The sequence below is a fragment of the Trachurus trachurus genome (genome assembly GCF_905171665.1).
Source record: "Trachurus trachurus genome assembly, chromosome: 19".
NCBI classification, from domain to species: domain Eukaryota; kingdom Metazoa; phylum Chordata; class Actinopteri; order Carangiformes; family Carangidae; genus Trachurus; species Trachurus trachurus.
This window is the reverse complement of record NC_139913.1, coordinates 2582501-2599373: the sequence shown is the minus strand read 5'-3', so window position 1 is coordinate 2599373 and position 16873 is coordinate 2582501. Positions and strand designations below refer to the sequence as shown.

General features: G+C 42.2%; 1 protein-coding gene across 1 annotated transcript in view; it reads right to left on the bottom strand.

Moving 5' to 3' along the window:
- LOC311003123 (serine protease HTRA1B-like) overlaps positions 1-1301 on the bottom strand; it is a gene marked incomplete at its 5' end in the record, with an annotated part of 28867 nt that extends 27566 nt beyond the window's left edge. Inside the window, one exon of the mRNA XM_083994808.1 lies at positions 830-1301. Within this exon, the coding sequence (XP_083850934.1) occupies positions 830-1301 (472 nt within the window). The remainder of the gene's footprint in view (positions 1-829) is intronic.
- Between the last annotated feature and the right edge of the window lie 15572 nt (positions 1302-16873).

The window sequence follows — 16873 nt, the reverse complement described above, 5'->3', positions numbered from 1 at the left end:
ACACACACACACACACACACACACACACACATTGCTGAAATATTTCTGTGTTATCAAACTTCTGGCTTTGTTAGAGTCCAACGCTCTCCTCACTTTTCCTGTGTGTTTCTTCAGATACAATCTCTCTCTCTCTCTCTCTACTTCCCTCCCTTCCTCTCTCCCTCTCCTTCTCCTTCTTTCTCTCCAATTGTTTTTTATTGGCATGAAAGTTTTAGAAAAAAATATGTTGCCCAAATATCAGAAAAGAAAGGAAGAGAAAAGCACAGAAAATGCACCAGCATACATTTGCAAAACGTGATGCACACATATTAGTGTATTTTACAGTGTGTGGTCGTGATGGAAATTTGCTGTGATTGGTATTCTCCTTGTCATAAGAGGGAAGTTACGATGTCGCCAAAAGCATATCTCGAATCAGTGTAAATGGTCACAGACTTATACCTTTGGTCACTTTACAGGCTTCAGTCAATGCAATAAGTTCAGCTACCAGTGCAGAATAGTTATTTGCCAGTCGACCTGAGCGCACCACGCTATGAGCATCGACTATTGCAAATCCTACATCGTTTTTACCATTTCTGGACCAAAATTTCCACTGTAAGTGCAGATCTGAGATGTTATTGAAATATCTCTCTCTCAATTCAAATTCGATTAAATTCAAATTTGCTTTATTTGTAATGTAAGGAGAACTATGTTGCCAAAGCATCAAGAATCAATGAAACAAAACAAATACAACTCACAGAATCAAATATATAGCTACAAAAAAAGAAAAGAAAAGAAAAAGTGTATACTGTATACTCTCTCTCTCTCACTCACACACACACTCGGCTCTCACCTTTGCCGCACGCGCCCCTCTGGATGAAGATGACGGGCGGCTGCTGCAGCTTCGCCGCGCGGCCGCTCACGCGCTTCAGCTCGCAGATGTTCCGGTAGGAGACCCCGTCGCTGCCGCACACCGGCTCGGTTCCGGCGGTGCACGTGCACACGCCGGGCTTGCCCCTGCGCCGGACGGTGGCCGACCCCTCCACGCCGCCGCCGCCGCCGCCGCTGCTCACCACGCACTCCAGACCCTCTGCGCACTCCTCGTCGCCAGTCCCGCCGCACTTCTCCCCCTCTCCGGACGCGCAGACCGGGCAGCAGTCGCAGCGGTCCAGCACGTCCCCGGCCAGGCAGTCCGCGGGGATCGGCGCGCACTGGGACTTGTCGCATCTCTCCGGACAGCCGATGGCGAAGCGCTTGGATATCCGCGCCTCAGCTACTAGCAGCAGCAGCAGCAGAGCCATTACGCACAGAGAGAGACGAGCCATGATGGAGCAGAGCAACAGGACCTGCAGCTGAAACTCGAGTTGATGAAGTTTGGAGAGCGCAGAGAGCAGAGAGACTGACTGACTGATGCTGAGCTGTGGATCGGTTTATAAAAGCTGCAGGATAAACACACCAGACGATTGGTGCATGGGCGTGTGTGACGTCTGTCAGAGGAAAGGAGGCAGGGGGGAGGGGGTGGTGGAGGAGCTGAGTGCATGGGTTTAAAGTTGTTGTGCATGAAGCAAAGTAACTGTAGTTACTCAAGTAACTAGAATCACTGCAAAAACTCAAAATCTTTCCAAGAATATTTGTCTTATTTCTTGTCAAAATGTCTCAATTTTAGTCAAAACTAATCTCTTTCCACTTAAAATAAGACTCATCACCTAAAAATTAACTTATTTTTAGATCATTTTCACTTGTTTCAAACTAATTTTCAATTGAAATAAGTAGAAAAATCTGCCGGTGAAAGCAAGTTTTCTGTGTTTGTAATAAGAAAGAAAAACTTGCTCCACTGTCAGATTTTTCTACTTATTTACGAAAAGTGGAAAAACTTGCTTGAAAAAATTAAAAAGTGTCTAAAAACAAGCTACTTTTTAAATGTGATGAGTCTTATTTTAAATAGAATGAGATTTATTTTGACTAGAAATAAGACAAATATTCTTGGTAAGATTTTAAATTTTTGCAGTGAAGTAATTTTGAAGCACTTGCTCTGGACTTGAGTATTTCAGTTCTGGCTGCTTTTCAAGGAAAAACCTGAATATTTGTACTTTGTGACTTGTAGTTGGATATTTTTCTATTGTGATATTGTTTGATCTTCACCCTGTTGTGTAGCTATATGACCCTCAGGAATGACGTGTATCTTCACTCTGTCTGGACTAAACTGATCCTCTGAGTCTTAATTCGACCTCTTAAACTCACCTTAACAGATGGACTTCCACACTCTGTGACAAGAACAACACTGTGAACCTTCTAGTCGCTCTTGGTTTTGTACATAAAACCTAAAAAAAAGCACAAACACAAATGTTTCTTTACCAAAAGTAAGAGTGAACATCCGACGGACAACTATGGACAAGCCGTTATTAAACATCAGACAGCAGCTTTCAGACTGCTCATGCTGTCACTTGGCTATTTCTGGAGCGTTGACTATTCTACATCTTAATTAACGCTCCCAATGATTAACATCTGTGGTCAGTGGTCACCCCCCCTGCACTAAAGTACAGTTTTATTTATTAGCCGTCTCTGAACACAGCTGTTTCTGCTTCTCCTCTGTTTTACAGTGCAGAGCTGTAAAACTAAAAGTAACCTGCTGACGCCTTCTGCAGTTTCCACGTCTGTCCTGTCCACCCTCCATGTCCTTCAGAGTGACGGCATTTCATAATCGTCCACATCATCGTCTGTGAGTGCTGGTGATGTGCAACAATTGATTTTTCCTAGAGACAGTTGGTTCAATACAGTGACTGAAGAGTTCATTCACAATGATCTGAATATTTTACATGTGTCTAATTGTTGTTTTCCCCATGTATGTGTCACACTGTGGCTTTCCAACCGGTCCTAACTCTCATTATTACTGTTATATCTAGAATTTTACATCATTAATCGTCTTTATTCAACGATTTCATAATCAAAATTACATTTATTGTACTTTTTTAAAATTGTTCTTGTATGTCAGATGTTACATCAGTGTCGGGGAAGCTCTGCTTTGGAAACTATCAATTGTTCTGAGGGCTTCACACTCAATAATGAAGGTTTCTGTAACATCGCATGTGACATCATATGATTATTACGTCATAGTTTGATGTTCAGGGAAACACGATCTATTTGATGCGGGGAACTCTGCAGGGCCACGGTGTCGCTGAGTGCATAACTCATCTCCTCGCGGTGGAAACGTTTCAACCTCGTCTGAAGTCAGAAAATGAATTTGTTTTTCCCCCAAAGTGACTTAATATCAGCACAATATGTTGAGGGCTGCAGGGGTGAGACTGAAACCAATTGCTTTTCATTTTCATCTTTAAAAAAAAGGAGCTTGCAGGCCCAGGGCTGCTGCTGGAGACTTGCATCATCGCTAGAAACTTTGAATATGAAGTTCTTAAACATTTGTGTTTCATACTTTAGTCCACTTGTACGTCTATTTATAATGATAATAACAAAAACACAGTGTTAATAAACAACCCCCTCCACGCTATTTGATATAGCCTAGTGTGAGAAACCTTCAGGGCCTGATGGAGACAGAGGAGCTGCTGGTTCTGGTTCTGGTTCTGGTGCTGTTGTCTTTGGACCAGGCGGCTCCAAGCGGCCGCAGAGTTTTCAGAGTTATTGATGCAGGAGGAAGCCAAGGAAACCCACCCAGAGTCTGATCCCCGAAGGGTGTGTGGGTCTGGAATTAATGCAGTGACGCATAAATATGAACAATAAAGAACATTAGATAGATAGATAGATAGATAGATAGATAGATAGATAGATAGATAGATAGATAGATAGATAGATAGATAGATAGATAGATAGAGAGATAGATAGATAGATCAAACTTTCTTGTCATTATAATCTAGCCTATACAACAAGTTAATTTCTGAGTTTATCTAGCTGGATTTATTCTAATATCTATATATATTACTTGAGTACTACTTACACATAAATATGAACAAGATAGATAGATAGATAGATAGATAGATAGATAGATAGATAGATAGATAGATAGATAGATAGATTTTATCTTTGGAAATACATGAAAGTTTAAATAAAGTTGATATCTACTCATGGTGTTTTTCAAATAGTAGGCATAAAAGAAAAGAAAATAGATTATTCAATTACAGTATACCAAATGTTGGTAGCATCATAACTCTGGCCACTAGATGTCGCCCTTGACCACCAGCATCTCGGCGCACTTCCGGTTTTCATTTGCCCACAAACATCGCTCTTTTCTCGGTAGACAGCAACACAGTAAACAGTCACAAATAAATAAAACTACCACAGACACTCAATACCGACTTATTACACAAACAAAACAACCTACAATCATTTTCTCATGCTAGCATTGCCAGTTCAGTTAGCCAAACTCACGCTAGCAACGTTCGCATATCGGTAACAGGAAGCTCCTAGCCGTTGCCTTGGATTTATTGGCATTGTGTAGCCATAGTAACTTACACATAGCTCAGAAGATAAGTCAGAGTCAAGCCGTGTCGTCCAGCATCTGGTAGCTCTCTCCATCCACTCCGGACCGGGCTCCATGTTGGACCGAACCACCGGGACCAAGCGGGGGAACAACATCAGAAACGGGCGCATGACGTCCGTCCGACTACCCATTTCTCCGACCATACATTTCTTTATTTTTGCGTCCATTAGTCCGACCTCCCATTTCTCCGACTTAAGTAGCCCTAACCCTTAACCTTAACCTAAACCTAACCTTAAAGGTGTACAGAAATGGCCGTTTGTCCTGTTTGTCGCGCCGAGTTGTCACGAGCTGCAACACGAGTTTACCCGAGTGAGGAAAACGAATTTGATTGGTCGTTATCGAGCGGGCGGGATATTCAAAGCTTGGGGCGAGACCGAGCTCCGTGTGTGTGTGCGTGTCTCAGACGTTTGAATGACGGATCCAATATCAGTGGCTGGTGAATCGTGTACAGGCTGACGTATAATCTGTGCGCCTGCATTATCCAATGCGAAAAAAAAAATACACACTTTCATCCCGGATTTACTCAAAAATAGAATTTTGCACAAAGTTTGGCCTACAACGTCTGAAAGATGAGTTATCACATTAATTTTATGACTCAAAGTGGGCTCAAATTCAATTTTCTTTTCTGTACACCTTTAACACTGTAGAATGGGTAGTCGGAGAAATGAGCCGTCGGACTTATGGGCAGTCGGACTGATGTATGCTCCCCATCAGAAACCTGTACCGACTTTATGGATGTTTTGATGGGCTCTGAGCTGAGAGTCCACCTGCGCTCCGGTCTTATCTCCGACTTTGACAGAGGTTTTATGTTTTTTGAGGGAAAAGTAGTTCCTTCAGGGGAGGAAACTGTGTCAGGTGGAATTCACCTGAGGGCTGATACCTGCACTGTGATGCATACGATACGAGTGGGCGGAGCCTGTGTGTTTATACACCTGGGAAGAACCAGGTGCTATCTATCTATCTATCTATCTATCTATCTATCTATCTATCTATCTATCTATCTATCTATCTATCTATCTATCTATCTATCTATCTATCTATCGTTCTATCTATCGTTCTATCTATCGTTCTATCGTTCTATCCATCCATCCATCCATCCATCCATCCATCCATCCATCCATCCATCCATCCATCTATCCATCTATCCATCTATCTATCTATCTATCTATCTATCTATCTATCTATCTATCTATCTATCTATCCACGCAACCTCTTTCTTACTTTTTACTAGGAATGGGTGAATGAATGTTTTTTTTTAGAACAAACATAAGAGCTGTAAAGTAAATTCTTTGTCAACTTACAGTAATGGGTAGAGAGCTGAGTTGCCCTACAAAGGCAAAGTGCAGTAGGCTATCTGCATTTTTTCCCCAAATTTTTTTTGGGACCAATCAAAAGTGTGGCATATTCTCTTCAATCTGGTAGAATTTGATATTGGTACTGCTAACATTTCTAGAGTTACTGGGCTTTTTATTTTGCTGTCCATCCAAAAAAGCACTGTGAAACCATTAGTGCAGTATCTGCAAAGAGTAGGCTACTGTATAATTTACCCTATAATGCCATTGGAGTAAAACCAAGGCAAAAGTGCAGTATCTGCCGTAAAACGGTCAAAATTGGTCAGAAAGACAAACTACAAAATACATTTAATTCAGTCCAACTTTATCTAATCAATTATAGACTTGGTAGTTATTCATAATTTGATGCTTTAACCTGACAATGAAAAACACAAAAAGCAGTTTTTCTCAGTTTGACCTTTTATACAGATACTGCACTTTGCCTTTGCAGGGCAGTGAGTGTGACAGCTTCAGGTTTGGTGCAGGCAGCAGCTTCACCTCTGGAGGTCTCCACTGAGGCTGTTTCCATCGCTCTGGTGCTGTCAGACGATCGGATGACTCTAAACCCTCAGAGCGGTTCATCTGCTCCCGCTGCACCTCATCAGTCTGAGGGAAGACGTGATGCAGAGGGGGCTTTCATCCATCTTTCTGTCTTCTCTGTTTGTGTGTGTTGCCGTTGCCACCCTCATCGCCATAGAGATGTAGCCTACTCCGGAGGCTCAGAGAGATGATGATGATGATCTCAGGACTCACCCAAGATGCTTGAGATTCTGTTGAAGGGGCCTCCGGGGGCCCGTGATGGGATTTGAACGGTCTCTGAAGCGTGCCAGACTGTCGCTGAGGACGGTATCGGGTCCGGTGAAAACCCAGCAGGGATGTTTGAAAGACTTTCACCGAGGCTTTATGGTGATCCAGTGATCTGAGGAGGGGTTTGGGCCACTTGGAGTTGGACCAAGGTTGCTTTTTTTACAGGGCTCCAGTGGTCTGTGGTGGAGTTGCAGTGATTTTTTTTTTCAGAGGTTCTGCTGCTCATTAAAAGTATTCCAGAGATCCTTGAAGTGGTCCAAGGTTTCTTCTTGAACAGCTTCCCGGGGTCTTCAGGCTCCATTTGTCCTCGAATAAGTTCACATTGAGGCACAGAGGTATTCCTAAGATTTGCAGTGACCTGACCCTCCTAAAGGACTTTGAGCAGGTGCCACCAGCCACTGTTCAATGAGGTCTTGAGGACCTTTGAATGGATTTGATGGATTCCAGCAGACTTTTAATGTCTTTAGCCCTATTCGCACGGGATTAGTTTTACCTGGGGACCTCTGGTAATTAGTAATAATTGCGGAGGACGTCTGTGATCTTAATCCCGTGCGAATGCGCCATGTCAGTAATTTGTAAAGTAAAAATTCCCCCGCAAATGACCTACTATACTTCACCAAAGACCAACGTCCCGTGGTAAAACTAGTCCCGTGCGAATCTGCATCTCAGTAATTGAGGGGCATTTTTTGTTTTTTCTACTTCTTCCCCGGTTGAAACCATAGCTAATGTACGGGTTGAAACATGGAGGCTGCGGTATGAGCGGCATTTTCGGCATTGCAAACACGGGCTGGTATCGGTGCTGGAGACCCATTTGAATAAACAGCTCAGATCCATAAAAAGAGCGAAATTTTGGAGGATATTGAGATGGATGACGGCGGCTTTCAACAGGCTTAATACAAATGCCATGACGGCCCGTTATTGCAACAACAACTGCACTGTTGCGAAGTCACGTTGCTGCTTTGACATTTTATTTACATTTGCTTTGCACATGGATGTGACAGCAGCGGATGTTACCATGTGCACAGCTTTGACGTCATATCGGAGCCTTAATGTCAGTAAATTCGAGTAAAAAAACAGACTTCACTTATCCCGTGCGAATGCACCGCAAGAAACAGACGTGGGGGGGTAATTTACAAATTACCAGACGTCCCCAGGTAATACTAATACCGTGCGAATAGGGCTAATGTCTTGAATTAGTTCTGAAGATCCTTGAACGAGTTTCATTTCCACCCCAAACTGTTTGATTGTTCCTTAAAGGTTTCCAGGGTTCTTTGGAAAAGTTCTGGCCCTTAATGGGTTCAATAGATAGATTCACTGACAGAGTTTCTGTGGTAGACCCCGAAGAGGTTCTCTGACAACATAAGGAACAATTTAACACAAAAACATCTTGCCAGGAGTGTATGGAGTGGTCTAATGTTTTTAAAACATGATTTATCTGTGTTATATAATGATAAACGCACTGAGGGAATTATTTGATCTTCTCATCACACACCGACTGTTGGCGTTTTCATTTCCTGTCACATTAATTTCCTGTTCCACTCGGTTTAATTAGATTACATGCATTTCTGGACAATAAAGCACTCTCACTCTGCATGTAATAACTAGAGCAGTGGTTCTCAACCTTTTTTGAACCAACGCCCCCCTGACCATACCATGATCCTCTGACGGCCCCCCCCCCCCCAAACAATGTTACAAAATGTTGCTTTAAACTTGTTTTCTACACTTATCTGTTACTTTATTCATATTTCACTGCAAAACAGTTTGTCCTCATGACGAATGTGTGTTTTCACAAGGGATTTGAAAATTTGCAGCATTTGACCTAAATTATTTATTTTTTACAGGTCTCTAGAACAAAAACTGCCCATAATGATGGTAATGATGAGGGAGCTGTCCATGGTTACTTAACCAAAAGTCTCTTGACATATCAAACAAAGAAAACTATGGACTATGGAAGTTTTAATGCTCAAAATACAAACAATATCATGACGTGAACCCTATGTTGCGGTAAAAAAAAAAAAAAAAAAAGATTGTTGATTTGATGCTAGAATGTCCTATTGTGCGTGCAAAAATTTTTTGAGGATGCCCTCAAATCACTTATTTTGGGCACTAACTGGGGACCAAAAAGTTGGTAAACTGAATTTCAGAAACACTATCTTGGCTAACAATGTGGAACAATAAGGTGGATGTATTTCAAAAAACTTATTTCACCACTCCATATATTGATTTTTCGTGGCTTCATTGTAAACAAATGCACATGGCCATGTATTGATTTTTCGGCTTCATTGTGAACAGATGCACATGGCCAGGTGGACAGCTAGCAAAACAGCAGAAAAGCAGCAGACTTCCATAGTTCCTCTTTGATTAAACATTTGAAATCCCTAGTTTAATGTTACACTGCTCTCACATTTCCATTGAAGGTAGCTCCCCTCCCCTAGCACAGACTTTTTTTTTTTTTTTTTTTTTTTTACCCCAAGCACGGACTGATGCAGCCAAGGTGCGCGTGTATGCGTCAGGGCGGAAGAGACCACATCCATCAGAAAGGAGGGGGGTTGTAATTTTTGGAAAAAGGCAATTATGTATTTTTGAGATGGACTATGACATTATTTGTAATACATTTCACTCAATATGACCACTGATCATAGCTAGATGGTAAAATAATAAGTAAGGTAATGTAAGTTAAAAAAAAAAAAAAAAAATCATCCCTCAAATCTGAGGGGGCACCTGCCCCCTCGGTTTCTATTGACATGACGCCGCTGGTAATTTACGGGCTTCCCTCTTCAAACGGGGTGTTTGTGCAAGACGCTATATCTAAAGACCCAACATGCACCCTGTAACTATTAAGGTGGCGGCCAAAAATCACCTTAGATCTGCAGGAAAACCCTGTCGGGTAAAGTCGGGCGGACATGTGCTTGTGCTTCACCTGTACAGACGGCGCCTCTAAAAAAAAAAAAAAGAAAAGAAAAAAAAAGACGGCTCGCAGGGACGAGCAGTCATAGGAGCTCTGCTATTCCTCTTTCTTCAGCCTGTAGCCTACACTAATGTTTGGCTGTACTTGGTATAAAAAATCCATCTAACTTCATTCAGTAGCCTATGGTTAAACTATACAAAGACTGTGTGTGTGTGTGTGTGTGTGTGTGTGTGTGTGTGTGTGTGTGTGTGTGTGTGTGTGTGTCATTTAAGTCAGACCGTCTGACGCAGCGCTCCTGTAGTGCGCACTATGGTTGGTTTGGAACGTGTGCGGGAATTTCCCGCATTATGAGTGTTAGATTTGCGGGTTAAATCAGTTGAAAAGTAGGTTATTTATGTCGGTTATTTGCACTTAAAAAGTTGGGAAACCATTAAAGTTGAAAAAGTAGAGCCCAAATGAACTTTGTAGCAGCCAAGTTGTGGCGCCCCACATTTTTGCCTGAGCGCCCCCCTCTCAGCCCTCACGCTCCCAGCGCCCCCCACAAAGTTCAGAACGCCCCCCAGGGGGCGGTACCGCCCCCGTTGAGAAACCCTAAACTAGAGGAAGGTCCTAATATAACAAAACCGGTGACCTTTGAACTTGTTTGCCACGTTTCTATCGTTTTATCTGCGGTTATCTAACAACATTCACATTTTTCAGTAAGTGTGTAAGCATGGTTTTTAATGTTGCGCTCGTTTGACTGAGTGAATTAAAGTTATTTTGAAACGGAGAGTTCATTCTTGAGCTTGAAAACAGTAGTTGGAAAAAACCATCAATGATTTCTCAACCACACGGGCTTAAAAGTTACGACTGAAACTTTGTTCTTGGACTTTATTTTTTTTAAGAATGTATATGTGAGTCATGCACATTATTCAGAATAAAGTGTAAACAGATGAACAGAAAGCTTCAGTCTCAGTGGACATGTGTCCTCTGCCTGCAGCTCACCGTCCTCAGTGTCAGTCGGACAGTTCATCATTCCTGTTTATGATGTGAGGACCACTGGAGGACATTCAAACGCCATGCTCTGCTTTTCTGGGAAACCCGGAGAGACAGAGAGTGTGTGTGTGTGTGTGTGTGTCTATGTGTATATGTGTGTGTTTGTGTGTGTGTAAAATATCAATCTAATTCCACTCAGGTTGAGTCAGTCAGTAATAATGTTTTGATTTATTCATGTGCGTGTCTGAGCTGGAACGAAAGAGCGTGAAAAAGACAAAAGAGTGAATAACAAAGTCGGAGTTGGCCGATGGGAATGTGCAGCTGTCCAGCCTGCACACACACACACACACACACACACACACACACACACACACACACACACACACACACACACACACACACACACACACACACACACACACACACACACACACACACACACACAGTGCTGCCGCTGGTGTGGTGTGTATGTCCGAGTGTGTTTGTATACGTGTGTTTGTCTCTTCGATGACTCAGGCCTCCTCCCATTCTTCTGTCAGAGCCGATCTGCAACATTTAGTTTCCCTGCTGCTGCATCATATTTGTGGTTTCAGATGTGGCAGCGAAGTGAGTGAGAGAGGGAGAGCGATCGATCACAAACACTCACTGCTGCTGCTGCTGAGTTCAGCCCAGATGAAGACAAACAACGACCGGGACAGGACAAATCTACGACAGGAACCAGAAACTGACAGAGCCTCTTCTGGTGTGTGTCTCAATTGACATGTCTTTCTGCAACCATGATGCATTGATAGGGATCATCCCTATGTTCCCCAGTTCCCCACTTTGTATGGGACCAGGGAACTCTGTTTTTTAGAAAAAGGGTCCTATGTTCCCCGCTTTTTCCAAAAAGACCCGGGGAACAAGCCATTTTTGGTCCCATACCTGGAAGTGGAGTTGCGACTTTGCAGATTTTTGCCTATTTTTGTGTGAGAAGTTGAGTTGTGACTTTGAGCGAGAAGTGGAATGGGCTCTTTGCACAGCTCCACTACTTCCTGAACTTAATACAGCTCCTTTATTTCCCGTCGTGCATTATTGGTTTGCCCAATAATGTAAGACAGGAAACAAAGGAGCAGCATTAAGTTCAGGAAGTAGTGGAGCTGTGCAAAGAGCCCATTGTCCCATTGGTTGGGTTTCGGCAATGAAGAAAGGTGTTGGTTAAGTTTAGTAAAAAGACCAGATAGAGGCTGGACAGGCCAGATAGAGAGAGGGAGTCCAGATAAGTAGAGAGAGTCCATCGACCAGCAACAGCGGGGAACATAGGACCCGTTTTTAGAAAAAGGGTCCTATGTTCCCCAGTATGAATTTGCGACCGGGGAACATAGGACCCTTTTTGGGAAAAACGGGGAACATAGGACCATAGGGAACATAGGTACGCTCCCGATAAATGTGTGCAAACCCATTCTCCTGTTAGGAGCTGGTTCAGGTCTGCGTGGTACTAACCTTTCAGGGTGGATGGAGAAGGTGTGTTGAAGTGCAGGAACATCAATCAGTGATTAAAACACAATGCTCAGGGTTCGTATTTTCTTTATAACACCCATGTTGCTGCTCTGAAAAGCAGATAAATGATGCAGACAGGGAGAGTTTTTCTGAGCAGGACTTGTTACTCTGCTCTTATGTTCTCATTGGCAGCGTCACAGCTCATCCTTAAATCCACAGCTGGCAGCACTGGTTGCTTTTCTGTCTCTCTTCCTTCAGGAACACACAGTCTTTTCCTCTGAAGTCTATTAGCAGGGGCCCATTTAAAAAAAGTCGGACTCTGAGCCAGCGCCTCCCTCGCTGATGCCTCCGTACCCGGCTGCACCTAAATCACAGGGCGGAGATGGCAGCAGCTTGTGCAACAGGGCAAGAAAAATAGAAGAAAAAGAAAAGAAAAAGCAGCTTCCTTGTGTTTCTGGGGGAGTGTTTTTAAATCAGGACAGTTCATCCGACTCGACAGAGAGAGAAATATCTTTCTGAGAACCAGTACATCATCGGAGGCTGATTCTGACGACCGACTGCATCCTGACCAATCAACAAACGTCTTCCAGGAAGTAAAGAACTCAATAAGTGATTAAATGCCCTCAGTAGAGACAGATGTCTGCTGTCTGACCCCGATTCAGGAAGTTTTACAGAAACCCTTTTTGGGAATGTATGTAGGAGTTATGTCATTTTGTCTGCTCAAAACCAACAAGCTCCAACCAACTGTTAATTGGTGGCTCTTGTGGTGATGCTGAGTAATTGTCTTAACCTTTAGTCAGAGCCAGGCCAACTGTTTCCCCAGTTAGTGTCTCAGAGCCAAGTCCAGCTCACTTGGTGGCTTCGTATTTAACGTTACAACATCAGAATGATATTCATCCTCCTCGCACTGAAAAGTAATAACTTCATCTCCCCAAAATGTTGAACTATTCATTTAACTATGACTAGTGACAGCTGTTGGTAAGAACATGTAGTTTACAACCACTAAATGTGACAGCAGCTTCCATGTTTCAGACCGTATTATCACTTCTGAAATATTCAGAGATTGTGACATTGGTGTAATATAAGGAGAAGTCATTGAGAAGAGCAGTGGCTCTGCAGACTCTGAGTCCTGCAGCATCTGAACATCAACAGATGGAGTTCATCCTGTTGAAGTGTCCACAGTCATGTAAACTCATGTGTTTCCTGCCCATCAGGCCTCGTCTGTCATTGACTTGTGTCCAAACTGAAGCTGTTTAAGAGGAAAAACAGGAACATTAGCAGAAAGAATGAAACCAGGACTGCAGCTCGCTCCAGAAGAGCCGATAAAAAGAGGCTTCTCTTATTTTGGATGGAAGTGTTCACATGAACCTCAGAACACTCTGTATGGTCTTAAATAACATGTCTTGTCTGACAAAGTGACTTTTACTCTTTCAAAACAACGTGAAATATTCACAATATGTGAAAACGGAACACATCAGGAAGCTCTGGGAAATAAAAGTAGGTTGATGTGTCCCTTTCTGTGGAAACAATATTCATAGTGGAATTCAGTCGGATGATCTATCGTCAAGTTTCCAAAACAGAAGGTCGGTCACAGTGCTCTCGCTGCTTCACATATTTCATTGACAAAGTGAAAGAGGAAGTCAGTTGATCGTCCAAATCCTCTAAATCCTTTTGGAGATGAATCACTAATTCGTCCAGGAGCTTCAGCAGGATGAAGCAGGATGTTTGACGCTGGTCGAGGCCGGAGCGTCGTCGAGCTCGGGGAGTTCCTCTCAGAGGTCTGAACCAGATTTGGAAACACTCGACTGTAACAGCTGGAGAGGAACAGATGTTACATAACGGAGAGTGAAGGCGGGCGATGTTTAGACGTTTGAACCGTGGTTAAGTAACCGTTTGCATCTACCTTCACATTATGACTCATGTTCATCACACACACATGTGCAGACATATAAATACCATTTATATTGCCTGTTTTATTGGACACATGCACTCTCTCTCTTTCTCACATTGTGTTCTTGTTTAGGACTTTTAGGAGTTATTTATTTTCCTTTGACACAACTCTTTTGAGGGAGGTGATGGTTGTTTATTCTGCACACTGCAACAACTCAAACTCTTACCAAGAATATTTGGTCAAAACAAATCTCATTCTACTTAAAATAAGACTCATCACATTAAAAGTAGCTTGTTTTTAGACATTTTTTACTTCTTTCAAGCAGATTTTCACTTGGAATAAGTAGAAATATCTGATAGTGGAGCAAGTTTTTCTTTCTTATTACAAGCACAAAAAACTTTCTGGCAGATTTTTCAATTTATTTCAATTGAAAATTTGTTTGAAACAGGTGAAAATTATCTGAAAACAAGTAAGAAACTTATTTTAAGTGGAACGAGATTGGTTTTGACTAGAAATGAGACATTTTGACAAGAAATAAGACAAATGTTCTTGGAAAGAGTTTGGGTTTTTGCAGTGCAGAACTTTTAGAAGCTGCAACGTTATCAGTCCCAAGAAAAAGAGATATGAGCCTCATATCTCTTTTCATTGCTACTGGTATAACCACCTCTGCTACACAACTCAGTGTCAATAACAGTCAATAATACCAGTCAATAAACCCATCAGGAAGTTGTAGTAACTCGACTGTCCGGCAGAGAAATTCACAGAGGACGAAGCATCAGCGTCTCCATCACACTCAGCCTCAGTGATGTTAAATCATGTTGTTCGGCCTCTGGAGGAGTTGGACGCGACCGGCCGGCGTCCATGAACCGTGACCTCATGACCGGCAGCCGCCTCTGAGGGGTTCGTCTACTCTGGAGAAGCTCCACCCGATGAGACAACAGCACAGAGGACAGAGGACAGAGGCTTCCTCCAGCTGAAGGTCAACAGGACACACGCAGTGGAATCTGGTTTCTAACATTTGTGAACAGTGACACCCAGTGGACTCACACCGCGACTGCACTGCAAAAACTCAAAATCTTACCAAGAATATTTGTCTCATTTCTAGTCAAAACAATTCTCTCTCCACTTAAAATAAGACTCATCACATTAAAAAGCAGGTTGTTTTTAGACACTTTTTACTTATTTCAAGCGGATTTTCACTTGAAATAAGTAGAAAATCTGAGAGTGGAGCAAGTTTTTCTTTCTTACTAGGCTACAAGCACAAAAAACTTGCTTTCACTGGCAGATTTTTCTACTTATTTAAATTGAAAATTAGTTTGAAACAAATTAAAATGATCTAAAAACAAGTTAATTTTTAGGTGATGAGTCTTATTTTGAGTGAAAAGGGTTTAGTTTTGACTAGAAATGAGACAAATAGTCTTGGAAAGATTTTGAGCTTTTGCAGTGTGCAGAATTCACTGATTCGATCCTCTGGATATGTACAGTACCCAAGTAAATTTGCTCCGTTACTGTCCACCAGTGATACATTTACATCTTCAGTAGCAGGACAGACGATGATGAGGATGGTGAAGTCAGAAACTACTGACAGGTGGATGAACATGTTGGTTTTGATTGTTTTATTACTTCATCGGACCTTCTGACGAGACTTTTCCGTTCACATCCAGGTCTGACCTCTGACCTCGGCTCTGCTCTCACAGTGAAGAAAACACCCGAGTCCAGTTCAAGTTCTTGTTAAATCTCTTTTAATAAATAGAACACATGGTCTTAGAATCACACACTAAAAAGGGTCCAAACAGCTCATCATGTGTTTTCTTTTTCTTATCAACTCTTTAGAAAGAACAATGCAGGCACTTTACCCAGCTTATGTTGAACAGGGAACAGCAGGGGTGGTGGTGGGGAGAGGGTAGGGGGGGGTTGTGTGCATGCAACCATGCACACGTGTGTATAAAAGTCAGTAAACAACATATATATATATTTATATTTATACACACACTCACATATATATATAAATATATGTGTGTGTGTGTGTAGATTATTTCCCCTCAAAAACCATCTCATCTGTGTGAATAATAAAAACATCAAAACTTAAAAAGACAGTAAAACCCAGAAAGCCCCTCCAACACAGCATCATCTACACATCAATCAATCAATCAATCAATCAATCAATCAATCAATCAATCAATCAATCAATCAATCAATCAATCAATCAATCAATCAATCAATCAATCAATCAATCAACAGGATGCGTTTGTTAACAGAACACATGAAAACAGATACAGCGACGTCAGACGGAGTGGGAACGGTGGCGGTAACGTGGTCGTGTGCGGTGGAGGAGTGAAAACCAGCTGCTCATCACTTCCTGGATTAAAAAAGAAACCTCTCTTCATGTGGTCTGAGCTCATGTTTTACTGACTGCGTGTGGAGGTTTTACACAGTGAACAGCAACACTCACAACAACATTTGGTAAATTTAGGCTTTTTATGTATTTTTAACTCTCTAAAAGTTGTTTTGTATTTTCTAAATCCACAGCACGACAACGACGACGAACCTAATGATGATGGAGTTGCTAATCTCTCTTTGTGACAAACACAGTGAATATTAAATCACAGCTGCAGATTATTTTATTTTCAATGGAAGAATTAAGTTTTGTTTAAAAAAAAAAAGGGCTGGACAGATGTAAAAACATCTGTATCCCAGCAGCCGTCGCTCCACTGGTTCCTCTCAGGATAATGATCCTGATAATCGTCGTTGGCCTCATGAGCACATGGTCTCATATTTGCACCATGACCCGGCACCGAGCTGCATAAATCAAATGATACGACATCATGATGAGCTAATGTGATTTTTTTTTTCCATCTCGGACTCTCCAGCTCTCAGATTCCTCGAAGCTCGGTCGGAAAAATTTGCAAATTACGTATTAAAATTCATAAAATTTGATCTGATCTGTGCACAGAAGCTCCATGAGCGATGAGGTCAACATATCTGACATTTCACTCATGTGAGCTCAGAGTTTATGG